The following is a 16,947-nucleotide window of genomic DNA, read 5'->3' as shown; positions in this document are numbered from 1 at the left end:
TATTAAAACAAAATGGGATTAGCTTTGTAACCAAGAAGAGATACCAGGAATTCTTCATCCCTCTTCCATTTGTAGAAGGATGCTGAGAGGTTTTTTGTTTGTTTGTTTTTTGGTTTTTTTGTTTTTTTGTTTTTGTGGTTTTGTTTTTTGTTTTTTAAGGAAGAAAGGGAGACCACATCCTGACATTTACATGTAGACTTTCCATCTATCTCTTTCCTTGGTGAAGCTTGGGATTTGTCAATCCCAAGCACAAATATAACATGCAACAATTCACCAACCCTAAACTTTAAGTGGGATTTAAGAGAATCCAAGGTAGTTTTAGCCACCAGAAGTTTGCTTTAGGCATTGATTAACAAGAAACACCATTTTATCCTAAATAAACAACCCCATATTTAAAATAAAATTGAAACCCGAGAAACAGAGCTTGCCCCTCAGTGATGCTTCCGGGAGCTGTGGGAAGACTCAGAAAGTCATAAAACCACATCTGCTAACATCAGCATACCGCCGTACTTTGCTCTGTTTCCAATTGTGAGAGAAACAAGGTCAGGTACGAAAGGATTCTTGGATATCAAAGTTTCCTTAAAAGGCTTATGTGACTAAGAGAGCAAACCTGAAAGAAGTGAAGACATTGGAGGTAGAAAAGAATCTCAATATAAAAGAGTTGTCTGAGAGAGTTCTGTAGATTCCAGTTCTATCCAGTTTGAATTTGACCATTCACTTGGGACACATGTTCCATCCATTCTCAATCCCATGACTGAAGTCTTTAGACTGACTTCTATGAGAATGCACTCAGCCCCACTTTGCTGCCTCCCTCAGGTCTCCACTAGCCCACCTGTTCTTGTCTCTAGTAGTCTGGACTCCTCCCTAACCTCTGTGAGGTATCCCTACTCCATTCTCATGAGAACCTGCCAACCTCAATGGATTCCCACTTAACAATCCAGAAAGGCTAGACTTCAAGGCTTTTGATGGACTACCTGGTGTTGCATGGTACTATACACCTTTTATGACAGAACTGTTCTTCAAAGTGGTATAGAACATTCTGCAGGGTGGCTCTCTCCAGTAGTGCTTGCTGACTGGAAGAAGAATTCTCTTGATGTTCAACCTTTTTTTGATTCATATTACTCATCTCCTCTCTAGGCCAAAGGTCAGAAATGGCTATCAGGAGACCTATGAAGCCTGCACTCTGCTTTATCTTTTTAAAATATCTTTAAAAATTACAGTCCCCTGTATTCTTCTTATGTATCTTATGTAACATTTAATTTTATTTTTATGACTTCTAGGTTGTTTGCATAGTGTGTGTGTATGTGTGTGTGTGTGTGCATGCGTGTTGGGGGGATACATAAACACGAATACATGTATCTGTAGATTCCAGAAAAGGACATAAGATTTGCTAGAGCTGGAGTTGTAGAAGGTTGTAAGCCTCCCAATGTGAGTTCTAGGAACAAAATTCAGGTCTTCTGCAAGAATAGCATGCCCTCTTAACTGCTGAGACATCCCTCTAGCCCAATGCTTCTATATCTTAATGTCACCTAAGCCTCAATTGCCAATAAACATCTTTGTATTTCATGTTAATTTTGTAAGCTCCATCTTCTATGTTGGGCAGATGGTCTTTCTGTCAATGCATAAAAAATGGAATTTAAAAATCTTATTTTAAGACAAAAACCTTGAGTAGAGGTGGCTGAGAGATGACTTGATGTTAAGAACAGCGGCTACTCTTCCGGAGGACTGGGATTCAGTTCCCAACACCAACATGGCACCTCACAATTATCTGTAGGCCCAGTTCAAGGTAACCCCACAACCTCTTGCAGCCTTCATAGGTGCCAGGCATGCAAGTGATACACAGATATGCATGGAGGCAAAACACTCATACACATAAAGAAAACAGTGTAAGACAATGAATGCGTTTGTTTGAAAGGACTACATTTTTTTTTCTGTATATCTGATATTGAGTAAATCAGAAACTATGACTTTGCTCCCGCTCTTTGCGCTATTCCACCACTGAATTATAATCACCTCCTGCTGGCCTACGGATGCCTTGGATGGAATAGGTCAAGGTCATATTTTAAAGGCAAAGGGGAAAAGGAAGAGTGTCTTTCTCAGTGTCTCTCTCGTGCTTCAGGTTAAAGTATAGCTCGTCAGGAAGTTCCCCTTTAAGACTTATTACAGACATATTTAGGTCATGAAAGGCTACCCAGTTTTTAATAGCTCATCCATTGTGTATGTGTACAGTATAAAATATGCAAAGTATCAATCTGACTCTCCAAATTTCAAACCGTCTTAGTTATCTGCGTCATACAGATAGTTAAATATAAGTGATTTTTGGTAACTTTGTGGCATTGACATTTATTTATGTTGGACTGAGCTGCAAGGTTCCCTATGTGAGAACTGCACTGCTGTTTTCCAGAATTGAGATTTTCTTGCTGTTGTTGCTATGATCAAACTACTAAGTTGACTGGCCTGGTTTAATCGCTAGTGTTTTGTGTACACATTGATGTAGTTTTAAACTAAAAAAAGCAGAAAATGAAAGTATGGGTTTTTTTTGGCAGGCATTTGATGTACTTGGAAAAGTTGAAGCTTACCTTAAGCTCCTTAAATCAGAGGGTTTAAGCCTGCCTGCCTTGGCAGCGAAGCATGAGGAATTACACAGAGAAATTAAAGACTCCACAGCCACCGCTCTGCAAAAGGGACGAACCTTAATCAGCCAAGTAGACTCCTGCTGGTGAGTAAAGTCTGTTTTATCCCCAGCGTAGCAAGCTTTTTTTCACAGTTTCCACAAACTGGTTAAAAAAAAAAAAGTTGTGTGAAGGCTTTTATTTATTTATTTTTCTGCTTCTGATGTTTGGCTGCATTGTGATGTGGCTTAAAAGGTTATATTGAATTATGTTCAACAGTCATTCTGGACACAGCATTGCTCACCCAGAAGTGAAGCCATAGCCCAAGCCTGAGGACTTAAAGATGCTAAAGCTTTGTCCCTGCGTGTGTTGAAGAGGGGGAGAGGCACTAAAGAGGGAGGAGCTCTGCTTCTCCAGCTTCCCACAGGCCGCCACCTTCATGCGCCTCACCTCTCAGCCCACGAGCTTTCTCTATTGCTCCATTTTTCCTTTCTAGGAACAAAACAAAGCAAAAAAACCTACCAGAATTCTTATTTCCTTTTGACCTTGCTATTACACTGAACAAAACCCCACATAAAAGGTAACTATTAATAACAAAAGCTCATATTGAGTGAGAGCCTGCTATGTGCCAGGCACCGTGCCAAGGGCTTTAGGGACTTTCTCTCATTTAATCCACAGAGTGACTCTACGAAACACTAAGAATGTATCCCTTCCACAGACAAGGTAGCTGTGGTACAGGGTTTTAAGTAACTTACAAACAGGATCACACAGCCAGTTTGTGGCAGGAGGCAGCTTTGGAATCCAAGGCACAGGCTCCAGTTTCCACGCTCTTGGGCAACGTGCCAGGAGAATCACTTTCGTGAGCATGCTCAGTGGGTGCCTGAGGGTGAGCTGAGAACTAGCTGGGCGTGAGGGCAGAAAGGGACATTGGGAAAGAGGGAGAATGCACTTGGGAAGTGTGGGGATTTGAAGACAGGGAGGTGGCATAGTTCTTAGAGCAGGTATCAGGCAGCAAGGAATGAAGGCAGCAGTTCCCTTTGAACACAAAAAGATGAAATAGATTTGTCCAGAAAGGTGAGACCCCCAGCTCTCCTTTTCCCTGTCTACAGTATCCTTGAAACTCAAGAACACAATTTGAGGAACAAAGTGGGTGGGATGTGGTAAACTTGGTTTCATTTCCTTTTAGCCTCCTGGTCTGCTCTTTCAGATGTATTTTAAATAGGAAATGTGGAAGACTAGGCGTGGGAATTTTCTTTCCAGAAAACAGTCTGACCTGGACAGAGGCATTGGATTTGGGGGATCAAAGGGTTGCTATGGGAACATGCAATACTGAGATTAGAATTAATCCAAGGTCTCCCAGCAACAGCCAAAAACTGGAGGCCACAACAAGGGCAAACCGTTTTCCACAGGGGCATAACTACCAAAGACAACTGTAGGTGCTTAGCGTCTTGAGTTAGGTGTTGAGCCAGGTCCAGGAAAGGCTATTTTCCATTAGACTACAGCCCTGGGCATGCACTGTCTGGGCCCAGGTGTGCCTTCAGCAGCTGATTCCTTCATTTCCCCTCATGATCCATGTCTATTCCTTGTAAATGGCTTCAGCCATGCAGAAAACTGTAAGATACAATAGACACTTGGATGTTGGTGTGGCCAAATGATGACTAGAATAAGGGCTAAGACCTGCCATTGTCGTTGGGTCTCCCAGTCTTGGCCGATGATACTTTCTTGGTCAGGCTACCCTTTGCTTGTGCTATTCTCTCTGGCTTCATGGAGATTCCTCATGTATGAGCAAATGAAAATGCAGCCAAAGATTCCCCTTCTGACCTCTGAAGTTCTGGTTTGGGTTGTCCCTTCCTGCCTGGTATTCCATCCCACCAATCCTAGGCACTGAGCTTCTCTGAAGACTGATCCTGACTTCATTTTAATTAATTAATTAATTTATTCTCTTTTTGTCCTGATATCAGCTCCTGCTCCTTCCAGTCTCCCCCTCTTGAAGCTCTTTCCCCCATCCCCCCTCTTCTCCTCTGAGAAGGAGGAGCCCCCTCTCCCCTCCCCAGTATATCTGTCCTCCCCCACAGCACATTGAGTCTTTACAAGCAGGCAACAAATTCGGGGACAGCGCCTCACCCAGTTGTTGGATGACTCACATGAAGACTGAGCTGTACGTCTGCTACATTTGTGTGTTTGTGTATTTGTGGGGCAGGGAGGGGAGGCTAGGTCCAGTCCATGCTCGCTCTTTGGTTGGTGGTTAATTCAGTAAGAGCTCTGGACTCTTGGATCGGGAAACTTCCCACAGTTAGGAAGCTGGTACCATCCCAGTCCTTGTGGTTTTGCTTCCCTTCTCTGGGTCTTTTCCCAGTCACTTGAGGGCCAATGGCAAATTTAACTCCTGCTTCTTACTCAGACACTGAGTTTTCTGGTTCAGGTTGATGCTTCAGTCCTAGAGTCAGAAAGGTGGTCACAAGCTTTCACTGGTAAAATTTATCAGGTTTGCTCTAGCCTGAAATACTTTAATTTTGATACCTAAATTTTTGATTGAAGAACTTTTACTTCATCTTCTTCCTCCCCCTCCTCCTCTTCCTCCTCTCTCTTCTCCCCTTTTGGTTTTAGTATGGCTTGCATATTTATTTACTCATCCAGTCCAATTCTTCTATCTCCATTGTTCTTCCTAGTCTTTTTGTTTGTTTGTTTGTTTTTTGTTTTTTCGAGACAGGGTTTCTGTGTGTAGCCCTGGCTGTCCTGGAACTCACTCTGTAGACCAGGCTGGCCTTGAACTCAGAAATCCGCCTGCCTCTGCCTCTCAAGTGCTGGGATTAAAGGCATGTGCCACCACTGCCCAGCCCCTAGTCTTGATTTTTATATTCCCCCCATTTTTAGGAGGCAGTTTGGGTCTAATAGGAAAGCCTGGTAATTAGAACCATTGCAAGAATATTAAATTAACAGCCAACTAGCTTGATTTTTTAAAGAGAATCAGAGTATGTTTCTGTCAGCATCTGAGAAATGTAAACTTGCTTCATAACAGTACCAAGATCTTCTCTTGCCATGAGGTTTGTCAACTTTACAGATCAGTGTCACTTTCATTTTGAAGGAGACACTGAAGGTAAAGAGAGACCGTCTCTTGGCAAAGCACAATTTGGACTCAGTGAATACAAAATAGAAGCCCATTAGAAACCAAAGCTCACTTGCAAACCAGAGGACAACATGGCTACTGATGTCAATTGCATCCATCCCACCTGGGACTTGCATCCCTTTCTCCATCTGATCCATCTCCACACACCTCGGGTTCCCAGAGAAGGAAAGAAGTTTTCCAAGAAGGAACTTTGTGGCCCCAGCCACTCTGGAGTGAAGGTAGAGTTTAGAGTCGTGGCAAAGACAACAGACAGACATTTGAACATGTAAAATGTCTACATGGATCATCACAATGGGTTCCTAGGCTTTGAGATGCCAGCCTAGGTCACCAGGTCACAAAGCACTGTTAGGAGATGCTTCCAAAATGGCATGCATCAGAAACCTAAGACTCCACTTCAAGGAGTTTGGCAGTTTGGGGAGTGTCTGGATAATGGTGTGGCTTTTAAAGTTAACTCTTTGCATCCCTTTCCTCCTCTGTAAAATAGAAATTCCCATTTAATATTTTTCATTAAATAACACAACACCATTCCTTGTACATAGAAAACACTCAATACATAATTACTTTAGTTTTAAAAATCTGTACAAAGCAAAATACTAAGAGCCACATGACCGTTTCAAATAACTACAATGGGGTGATTGCAATAGTGGTATGACTTTAAATTAGACAGAAAGGTCGGTGTTGAATTACAGAATATAAGTATTCCTCATCAGATATCAAAGGCAGAATTTACAATTGGAATATCAGCAGGTAGAAATTTCAGAGGCCCTATTATTTAACTTTTTACTGTTGATGATAGGAAAAACGCTCAGAAGTTTTACATTTGGATGAAATGAGGAAATGACTGCTCCAGGGTAAGCTTGGAAAGGTTCCTATTGTAGATATGAGGGAGACTACAGCCATAGGCATCTGGAAGAGTGCACAGCAGGGAGAGAAAGCAGCAGACTAAACATGATCAATAAACTGAACCAAGCATGAGAGGAGAGAGAGAGAGAGAGAGAGAGAAGGGAGGGCCAGGGAGAGAAGAGAGAGGGAACCAAGAAGATGGAGAGGAGAGAGGAGCAAAGAGCACATGGGTGAAACAGGCTTCTATAGGACCAGACACTTGGGGAGGGAAGCCTGTGAGCCAGAGACATTGAGGGTAGAGAGCAGCATGAGAAGAAGTGGGAGGAGTGTGTCCTGAGGCCAGCAGGCACATTGGTATCTTAATAAGTCACCTCAGCTAGCCATTTCTTCTGAGCTTCGCTTGAACCTGTCAGCATTTATCTGAGATAAAGTGTTCTGGGTACATCTGCGATGTTTTTCATTGCTGTTCTGTAAAGAATACCATCCTCGGGACAGACTCACACTGGTTTTGTATCCTGGAATCAAATCCGTTTGAACCAAGCAGCCTCACAGAACGAACAGTGGTGATAGTCATGTTGCCTTGACCTGCATTCTAATGATAATTCTGGATCACTGAGTGCTTTTATTTAATCTTTTTAGATGGAAACATCTGCCATATGGCCAAGAGACACTGCATTATGATTTGTGTGTGTGTGTGTTGCTTTGCATGCAGCTATGACACAAGTTATTTATAATAGAATATGATAACAGCTGTGCTTAGACTCTCAGCAAAGCTGAGAGCCCTCAGTTTCTGGTCCCCCATACCTACTCCTAAGCTTTGATTGGCATTATTCTTAATGTAAGGTAGCCTCCTAGCACACAGTGTTTGGTCTTACACCATAGGAAGCTGGGGTGGTTGGAAGTGCTCGGTCTGAAGCTTAAGTGACAGTGATAGCTCAGAGTAAGGGATCTCTGTCTCTTTCTCTAAATGCAGCTCCACTTCAGAGCTCCAAACATAAAACCCACAGCAGGGCCAGGCTACCTCATGAACTATTCATTTGCCGTTCTTGTTTGTTAAAATTCACTTAGGAGTTATATGCAAGCGTCTATTAGCTCAATTTCCATCCCTGCATGAAAGATGGTATCACGTTTCACTCTGTCTTATCATGGTGAAGTTAAATGTGTTAGTTACATCTTAGCTGGATATATTTTGTTTCTGTGTAACTTTTAAGTGCCATCTGCTTTGACCCACTGCATGTGACTTCTTTCATATAAATTTTTTTAAAATTTCTATTTCCTAGAGTAGGGGGAAAGACTGATTTAATCAAGATTATGCTTCTTCCCCTGCAGTTTTTATTTATATTGGCTATCACCACCTTGGTTGTTATAGATGATAACGAACCTTGGGCAGAGTTTAGCCTATTCATTCATTTCTTCACTCCAATACCATGTTCAATGTTTTGTAAAGCAGGTGGTCCAAAGCATCTAATGCTATTTCTGCCCTCATATTGTTTGCATTCTGGTGGGAAGAGCCAAACGGCAAGTCAATCTATAAGTGAGATTAAGTGACTGTGTGGCAGGGACTGTTTCAGGCTCTAGGGTCAAGGAAGGACTGGCTGAGATGAGCACCCATGTAAATCCCTGAGAGGTAAGTGAGCCAGGCAAAGAGAAGCAGCGTTGTATCAGAAAGGACAGTATCGCTGAAGGAGAAGGTGAGACCACGAAACATGGCAAGAGTGGAGGGAACTATGTGGACAACCTCATTCAACATCACAGAAAACAGCATCCTTTATATAGTCCTTGATGGATTTAATGATCACATTCTATTTGTACCTGATCCATCACTGTCCCTGTTTTGCAGAATAGAATTTGGGGCACAGAGAGGCCCAGCAACTTGCTGCAGTATGTGTCCCATAGCAGTAAAGGACCGGGTTGCTTATCTGAATCGTTCCGTTAGATTGCTAACTTTTGTTCTCTCTCCTCTTGTGATTCAACTTCCATTAATCACAAGGAGCCTGGTTGCTTCATGGCCGTGGATTCTCTTTCATTCTAGGATGCTCAAGGAGAATTTCATCTCTGTCTAGCTTTAGCTTGGGCTCCATTTTCTCTGTACTTTTCTTTGGTTTGTTTAAAATACGTATTGACCATGCAGAAAACGGCTGTGACCTCAAGGCTAGGCAAAGATACATAAACATGTCTCAGAATTGTAAGAACCTACTGGCATCCAGTCAAGAAGGTACCTATTGCATACATGTGCTCTAGGAAACGGGACCCACGGGGTCAGAGGCTGTGGTGCACAGTACTTCAGAGAAGGGCGTCATAACTCTGAAAGGAGAAGAGGGGAGGCAGAACGAAGCTAGTGGAACCGGAGGGAAGCACAGGGAAGAGAGTGCATCCTCAAGCCGAGATGACCCGATGAGCTTTGTATCCCCACCAATTCTCACATCCACCCCTTTTGTTCCCTTCTGACTCTGCTACTCTGGATCATCCCTTAGTCCTTCTTGCTGTCCTGTATCACCTCCATCACAGGATGACACTGTCTTAGAGAGTTAAACCACCAAAGGAAATGCTCATCTTCCTTTCTGGAAATTTACATGGGAGGTAACTTGAACTATTCAGGAGCAGGCATGACATCAGAGAAAAAACACAACATAGTAAAAATGCATTATTTTAACCTTAAATAGAAAACAAAGCCAATGCCTGCCCTCCATGGGGCAGGGGGCGTCAAGCAACATTTTCCCTTGCCTAGCAGCTTTGTTTATGATTGCATGTATTCCCCTCTCCCTGTTACCGCCCAGCAGTAACGTTAAAGAGAGAGAGTTATTCTGAGAAATGGAGTTAGAAGGAAAAGCAACGGTAAGAGAAAGTTTGGGAGAAAATAGGGTGGCCAAAGTTATACCTGTCCACGTGGAAGGTTTAAAAAAATTAGACGAGTGTTGTGACTGCTCAGCCATCTTGAATTTCAATGCCCTGTTTGTTACAAGCCAACAGATAGAATAGGTGAGGTAAAACCCCTCCCACAAGTTCGTCAGCATGCCGGCCCAATCAGCGACTTCTTTTGGTCTCTGTAGAGGTGGGACTTCCGATGTAACAGGAACCAGGAGCGAGGCGTGGCAAACAGCAGGAGGTGGGCAGAGAGGTGTGGTTATGAGAGGCAGGCCTCAAGGCAGGAGGGTTACGCCTCCCCACCCCACCCCCACACACAAAAGCTAACTGGTCTTAATGGAGTCTGATGATATATTTATGTAGCGAATGTCAGATACTGAAATTTGGGAAATTACAAAGTTGAGTTCTTATGAGAGTTTGAATTTAGCTGCTGTTCAAATATCTTTATGTCTATAATAAGCTGTTCTTTCAGATGCTGAGTAAACGGCAACATTGCCATCTCAAACCGCTAACACTTAACAAATATCGTTAAGGCTGATGGCTTTTTTTTTTCTCTTCGTTATGAAACTCCTAGTATAGAATATACCAGAGCTTAGACTGTTATTAAAGGAGTATCTATTTTTCACAAAATACAAGTTAGTCACTCTAATGCAGATTTCCTTTCTGATGATGGTGGAGGTGGTGGTGGTGGTGTTGATGATGATGATGATGAAGATGATGATGATGATGATGATGATGATGATGATGATGATGATGATGATGATGATGATGATGATTGATGATGCGGTGATGCTGTGATGAAGTTGCCTGAATCCTGTTGTGGGTAAAAAGCTGAGGAAGAGTGGGGCCAGCAGAGGGAGGCTACCTTGAACGATCAGAAGCCTTGCCCTGCATGATTGAAGAGTTCTCTTAGCTCAGGGGTTCCTCTTCTCTATCTTTTCTTCCTAACCCCCCTGAGCTAAGAGAACCCCTCAGCCATGCAGGACAAGGTTTCTGACCATTCAAGGAGAGGATGCATGTAGACGTGCTTATGAATGGGGACTTCACCATCCTGCTAGTGGTCAGAGCAATGCCAACCTGAATATAACCCCTGCATTTCCCTTAAGTAGAAAAATGTTTGGCCAATTTAAGGGCAAGCATGGCTCGGGACAATATAAACCCACATGAAAGTGAATTTTGTGAAGGCCTTGTGATGAATAGAGGTGTAAGTAGGTAAACATAGACCCTGAATTGAATGCATGGCCTAACACTGACTATGTGCTGGGGGTGAGGGAAATATAAAAAGGAAGGTTTATGTAAGGAGATACGTGAGAGTGTAGCTATTTATGTTCCAAATGATCTCAAATATGTGAATTTGCCCTTTTGTCTCTTGCTGTGCCATTTTGTCGAAGCCTATCACATAAGGAATTTCAGGCATCATCCTTCTGAATGTCGCTTTATATGATTCCTGTTTCTATCTTCAGCACTTGCTGGAGGAAGGCTGTGGAGGTCTGTCCATCTGTCTAGCAGACTGTCCTTCGTGGCTCCCTCGAAGGCTGTGGAGGTCTGTCCATCTGTCTAGCAGACTGTCCTTCGTGGCTCCCTTGAAAACTGTGGCGGTCTGTCCATCTGTCTCCCTCCTTCGTGGCTCCCTTGAAGGCTGTGGCAGTCTGTCCGTCCGTCCGTCTGTCTGGCAGACTGTCCTTCGTGGCTTCCTCTGGCTGCTTTTCTCTCTTGTTATGTTCACTTGTTTTCATCCATTGATCTTTCTGAGTGGTAATAACTGTCATTCCCATTAACAGTATTTCTATGTAATTTTTTTGGATCACATTTTGTTTTGTTTCTGAGTATTATTTTGGTTTTTTCCTTTAATTTTTTTTTGAGAATTTCTTGCATGCGTGCATTATCTATATCATGTCCACCCCATGATCCCCCCTTGCTCCCCACCACTGCTTTTTAAGTTCATGACCTCTTCTTATATAATTATTATTGTTACATATATATATATATACACACATACACGCACACATAGGTGTACACAGACGGGTCGACAGACATTCATACATATAAACAACCCACCTAGTGACTACGTTCAGCTTTATTCACATGTAAGTTCACATGACACATCTTCACATATGTACACGGTACGAGTGGCTGACCACTTGGGACTGAATAACCCACGAGGGGGCTTACCCCTGAGGAGACCATATCCTCCCTCTCTCAGAAGCCGCTGACTGTCACCAGCTCTTCATGCATGTGTCCGGGCTTGTGTGTTACTGGGTCTCTTGCTCTGTCATGTTGAGGGTTGGTTTTTCCTTTGCCTCTCTTGGCTTCAGGTGTATTTGTCTTCCGGTTACTTCCTTCATTCGAGCTAGAGTGCTTTTCCTCTGTTGCTGGCTAAGGGCCTTCACTTCACCTTGCCTTGCCTAGCCTTTCTCATCTGGAAAATGGCTACACTTTCACCTGGTGGAAAGGGATTGGTTCTTTGGCATTTGGCTGCTTTGCTCTCTCCTTATAGCTTCTTGGTTCTTACTGGCTTTGTGATGATATCTTCTAAGAGTCTCAGCACCTCCATTCCAGACTCAGGCGTCTGGAGTCAGATCAGGGTCACTTGACTGATGGCTACAGTGTTTTTCAGTTTGCTTTTATAAAGAGAATTCCATGACTGAGTTCATGTAGAATCCCAATTATGACATTAGTCTCACAGGACACATAGGTTGATCCTCACGGTCTTATAATGATGAATCTTTCATCCATTAGCACCAAACCTCAGGAGCCTGTGACTTCAGCCTCGCTTACTTCTTTCTTATTTTCTAGGCATTTATTATTATCTATCTACAAAATGTGTGCACGTATGTGTATTCTATGGTTTGTGGAAAGTATGGAAATATATAACAAATCAGCAAAACCGAGCATATTTTTAATATTTGCAGTACAATCAACACCTTTACAAAGCAAAGATAAAAAGGAGACACAGTGCTTGTCTCCTCCAAAATGAAGGCAGTCACAAACAAGAAAGGACGCCATTCAGGTCTCTGTTAAAAGGAGCAGCAAGCTAAAGATAGGAGTACCTCTCCCCTCCCCCATCTTCCAAGTGTCATTTGCCATAAACAGAAGAAAATTCTGGTCAGCTGATCCCTTCTGCTGAGACAGAGTAAGCTGTCAAGTGTTCACCATCTGGTTCAGCTCCTAATCCAGATGGGCTGCCAGTAGTAATTTATGAAAGGGTTGAAAGCAACGTGCCATGCTCCGGCATGAATCATTAGAACGCATTAACTTTGGGATTTTGCTCCCCTCCCCCAGCCTCTGCTTGCGACAGATGCAAAGATAGGGTGACTGCTTCCCTACAGTAAACAGAACAGTCTATTTGGGAAGCAAAAAGTCAATATGTCTTTCCTTTCTGAGGAAAAAAACAAACCATTCATCCCCTTCTTCCCCTCAGTTGACTTAATGAATTCAGGATTAAATGCCCCCATGATGGAGCTTCTAACAAATGTCTGAAGAAGACTTCTCTATCTGATGCATCTGGACATCTGTGACACTGGACTGCCAAAGTTAACATCAGGAATAAGCTGACGTGCCTCATGCTCACCCTACGGACAGGCACCAACAAATCCTTTCTCACCGAGAAAATCCAAAGGTCAATCAATGTTTCCCGTCCAATCCAGAGTCACAGATCATTAGCCCACTGGCCATCCTTTTCTCTTCCCCAGCAGATGCACACAGGCAGTATGCTTTTGAGTGGGAACTGAGTTAACAGGGCACTGTGGCTGGCTTCAGCCAGATTTCTTTAAGTCACACCATCAATCCACCTTCCACCATTAGTCGAGTACGGCTGTAATGTAATCGCACTTGTTCCTTGTGAACGATAAAATTCTTTTCATTTGTCTTCAACTCATGTGAGAATGGCTAGAAAATTGGGGAATCATAGCTTCTCCTTTGTTCAGGTCGTTTACTGTTAAGGGACTGGAGAGCGTTGCCAGTATGTGTGCTAGCCGTGTTTTAAGGGATTGTAAGTAAGAGTCTGGAATCAGCATGGAAGTTTCGGGGAGAAAAAAAAAGATGGCATCTGGGCTGCTTGTAATCTACAGATCAGGGTCTGTCTCAGTAAAGACACCTAATGCAGGGGGGCGGGGTCATGGGGAGCCCTGGGATTAGGAACAGGCCAGGTACTAGCATTATATTCCTGCTGGGAATGAGAAGGGAAAGCTTAGCATCCAGTCAGAGGGAGGCAATCTTTTGAAGACTGAGAGAGAGGCTTGGGTAAGCAGGGCGGTTGGCAATTTCTCCAGCCAAAGAATGAATCTGTGCTGCAGTCAGGAGTGGGACAGGGTGGATAGTCATTCTCGTGGGAGCAAGGTGACTCAGCGTGTCCTCATAAAGCTTTATTAGAGGAGAGATGTGCACATTGAACCAAACTACTTGTGTTAAGATTGCTCAAACCCAGCTGTAAGTGCCAGCACACTGAAGAAGAAACCAGGCATCCTCAATGGCCTATAATGTCAGCACGTGACCTAAAGTACAGCCATTTGTCCACAGGTGATGGGATACTATTACTGTGAAAATTAAGAAATTGTGATTTCAGAATATCTTAATTTTTTTCCTTTATTAAAAAATGTTTGTATTTTTTGAGAACTTCATATGTTGTATATTGAATTTTGCTCATTTTTGCCCTCGTTGCTGTCTCTCATCTTCCTCAGTCCCTAACTGAGACTCCTTTTCCCCATGAGGCTCTCTCCTACTTTGATTTTTCTTTTTTTTTTTTGTGACCTGCTGAATATAATCATGGCTGCTTTGCATGAGCATTAGTAAGGAATTATTACTGAAACCATAGGCCACTTATCAAAGGCTGTACCACTGAAGAAATGATAATACCTTCCCCAGAACTCCATAACTACCCATAATCCCTCAGTGGGAGGTCAGGCCTCATAAGCCCTCTATCCCTTGCATGAAGAAATGGTGATGACCAAAATTTCCCCCCTATTTATTTATTCACTTTACATCTGCAAGCACAACAGTATCGTTAATATGTCAGGGATTCTTGTGTAGGTTGTATGCAGGTAAAGATAGCTACATAGAGTTTATGAGCACAACAGCTATGTTGGGCCCTAAAGACCTGCTTTACAGCACCCTCTCCACCCTCTGCCTCTTACTGTCCCTATACCCTTTCTATGTTCTTTGAGCCAGACGGGCTGGTGTCCCTCCAAGTCTCTCCACAGTTGCTTATTCTTTGTACTTTGACCACTTATGAATTTTTACATGAACTACTACTACCTACTGCAAAAGGGAGAGTCTCTGAGCAGCACTGGTCTATGAGCTTAAACATACGTATGTAAGTATTTAGAATGTAGTTTGACACCATGTCCTTTTAACAGAACAACAGTTAGGTTCTCCTTCTAGAGTCTATGACCTCCCCAGTCAGAAAGTGGCTGGTTGCTGACAAAATAGTTATGCCACTATTGTACCAGTGGGCAGATCTTGACATTCTTAATATGGCTACTCAGCATATATTTTCTCACTCCTTAAATTTATGTGTTCTTTTCTCATAAATGTTGATTAGACACTATTTTACTGAACTTCAAGATGACATTAATCGGTCTAGAGATGGAGTTCAGTTGGTAGAGTGCTTGCCTAGAAAGTATGATCTGCAGCATCCCATAAGCCGGCAGTGGCAGTGTGTGCCTGCAATCCCAGAACTCAGGAGGTAGACATAGGAGGATTAAAAGTTCAAGGTCCCCAGGCTACATGGAAAGATTGAGGCCAGACTCGGAGAGATGAGACTCTGTCTCGAACTTTTTAAAAAATGTATTAACCTTCCGTTATTATAAGACCAGGTGCTCAAGGCTACAAGGATTATAGGAATAAGTAGGGCGCCAGCCCTTACCCTTAAAGAATTTACAGCACAATAGATACAGTGACTGATAAAAAAACAAATAAATCTCCTAGGTGTTGATTGAAAAACAAAATCAGAAACAGACAGATCCTATTTTATTGGCATTGATTTGTCAAAATTAAAATTGTGGTTTTGCAAAGATGATATTTTTACTGAAGCAATGCTTGGTCTTTTGGTTTTGTTTTCTTATTTTTGCGTTCTCTGTGCTGGAAGGACCTTCCAGATATGCACGCTGAACAAGTTATTGCAGCCCTCTAGCGGCCGTTTTGCAGACTACATGCAGACATTGCTTTTAGCTTGAGAAAGCAACCAATTTCAAAAGAGCTTGCCAACCAGGTCGATCTATTTGAATGCAAGTCAGCAGCAGTCAATAAAAGAACACTAGGAGAAAAATACTTCACTATGCTTTATGTCATGTGTTCCACACTCAGAAAAAGTGCAAAAAGATTGAGGGGGAAAAAGAATTGACTATAAGATCAGATACCTAGTCTCAAGTTTTGCTTCTGCCATTTTGTGACTGAGCAAGTTAGTGAAAGGAAAAAAAAATTTAAAATAGAGTGAAGAGCAATTGAGGAAGATACTCAGTGTTGACCTCCAGTCTCCATGTATTTACACCTGTGAACAACTTACAACACATGCATGCACACACATGCACACACACAGACATGCACATGCATGCAGACAAACATGTACACATACAAACATGCACACACAGATGCATACAGATGCACACATGCACATATACACACATGCACACGTGCATAAAGCTGGCTGGGAACCAAAGAGTAGTGTGAATAGTGTCTTTCTTTGCTGGACTTATTGACTGACAACTGCTGCCCCCCAGGGAGTAGCCCATTCAAAATTCATGGTTGTTTTCCAGTTTCCTTCTTGGAGGTATCTGTTCTAAGTATGATCAGTGAACAAATTCTAACTGTAATGGATGCTGGGGTTGGGGTGAGGAGCCTCAGGTGACTCAGAAGTAGAAGTGAGCATCCTTCATCTTGGCTGGCACAGCTATTTTTTACACATTCTATATTACAAGTTTTACCAATAACTTGCAAATTGCCATGGTTTTTCCTGCCACTTGCCACTGTCCCTTCTCTTTCCATGTCTACCAATCCCTGCCGTTATCCTTTCCTCTGTGTCTTTCCCAGAGTGCTACACAGTCACGTTATCTTTCTCATCCTAGATTTCAATATTCTATAGAAAACTTGGAACATATTGCCCATAGGACAACCGGACTTTGAAGACCTTCATCTAAATCCCCAGGATCACTCATGTTGCCAGGATCTAGCTTTCACAGAATGTGTGGGTTTCTGTCAGTAAGAATTGCTTCTAAAAGTCTCCTGGTGTTTTTTATTATTTTCTTCACTGAATATGAGTACTGAGCTATAAAACTAATTGTTGTAAAGGTGCCTAGAACATTGTATACCAGGAACAACATTTCTCATAGTGGCTTTATGTCATGTTTCACAGTCATTCTTGTCTGGGACCCTTGATGCACCCCAGGCACTTGGATAGTGTGACTCTCTTTGGAAGCATCTTTACAACCATTCTAGTGACATTACTATACCCCTAGGTCTTTTTTGATCTTGTCCTCATTTAATTACTAATTTAGTTTTCCTGAC

General features: G+C 42.6%; 1 protein-coding gene and 1 long non-coding RNA gene across 6 annotated transcripts in view; one reads left to right on the top strand and one right to left on the bottom strand.

Moving 5' to 3' along the window:
- Window positions 1–16,947, top strand: part of Ccdc141 (coiled-coil domain containing 141) — a 172,335-nt gene that overhangs the window by 99,883 nt on the left and 55,505 nt on the right. For all 5 annotated transcript variants that reach the window (XM_031370744.1, XM_031370741.1, XM_031370746.1 and 2 more), the window contains exon 8: window positions 2,547–2,719. In XM_031370744.1, coding sequence (XP_031226604.1) covers window positions 2,547–2,719 — 173 coding nt within the window. The remainder of the gene's footprint in view (window positions 1–2,546; window positions 2,720–16,947) is intronic.
- On the bottom strand, window positions 8,347–9,511 carry LOC116090356. Its single transcript, XR_004118659.1, has 2 exons — window positions 9,461–9,511; window positions 8,347–8,886 (listed from the first exon to the last, which is right to left on the bottom strand). It is a non-coding gene; the product is annotated as an uncharacterized LOC116090356 (long non-coding RNA).

The sequence above is a fragment of the Mastomys coucha genome, unplaced genomic scaffold (genome assembly GCF_008632895.1).
Source record: "Mastomys coucha isolate ucsf_1 unplaced genomic scaffold, UCSF_Mcou_1 pScaffold15, whole genome shotgun sequence".
In the NCBI taxonomy this organism is placed as follows: Eukaryota; Metazoa; Chordata; class Mammalia; order Rodentia; family Muridae; genus Mastomys; species Mastomys coucha.
Note: the sequence above shows the minus strand (reverse complement) of the source record. Positions and strands in the feature narration are given on the sequence as shown.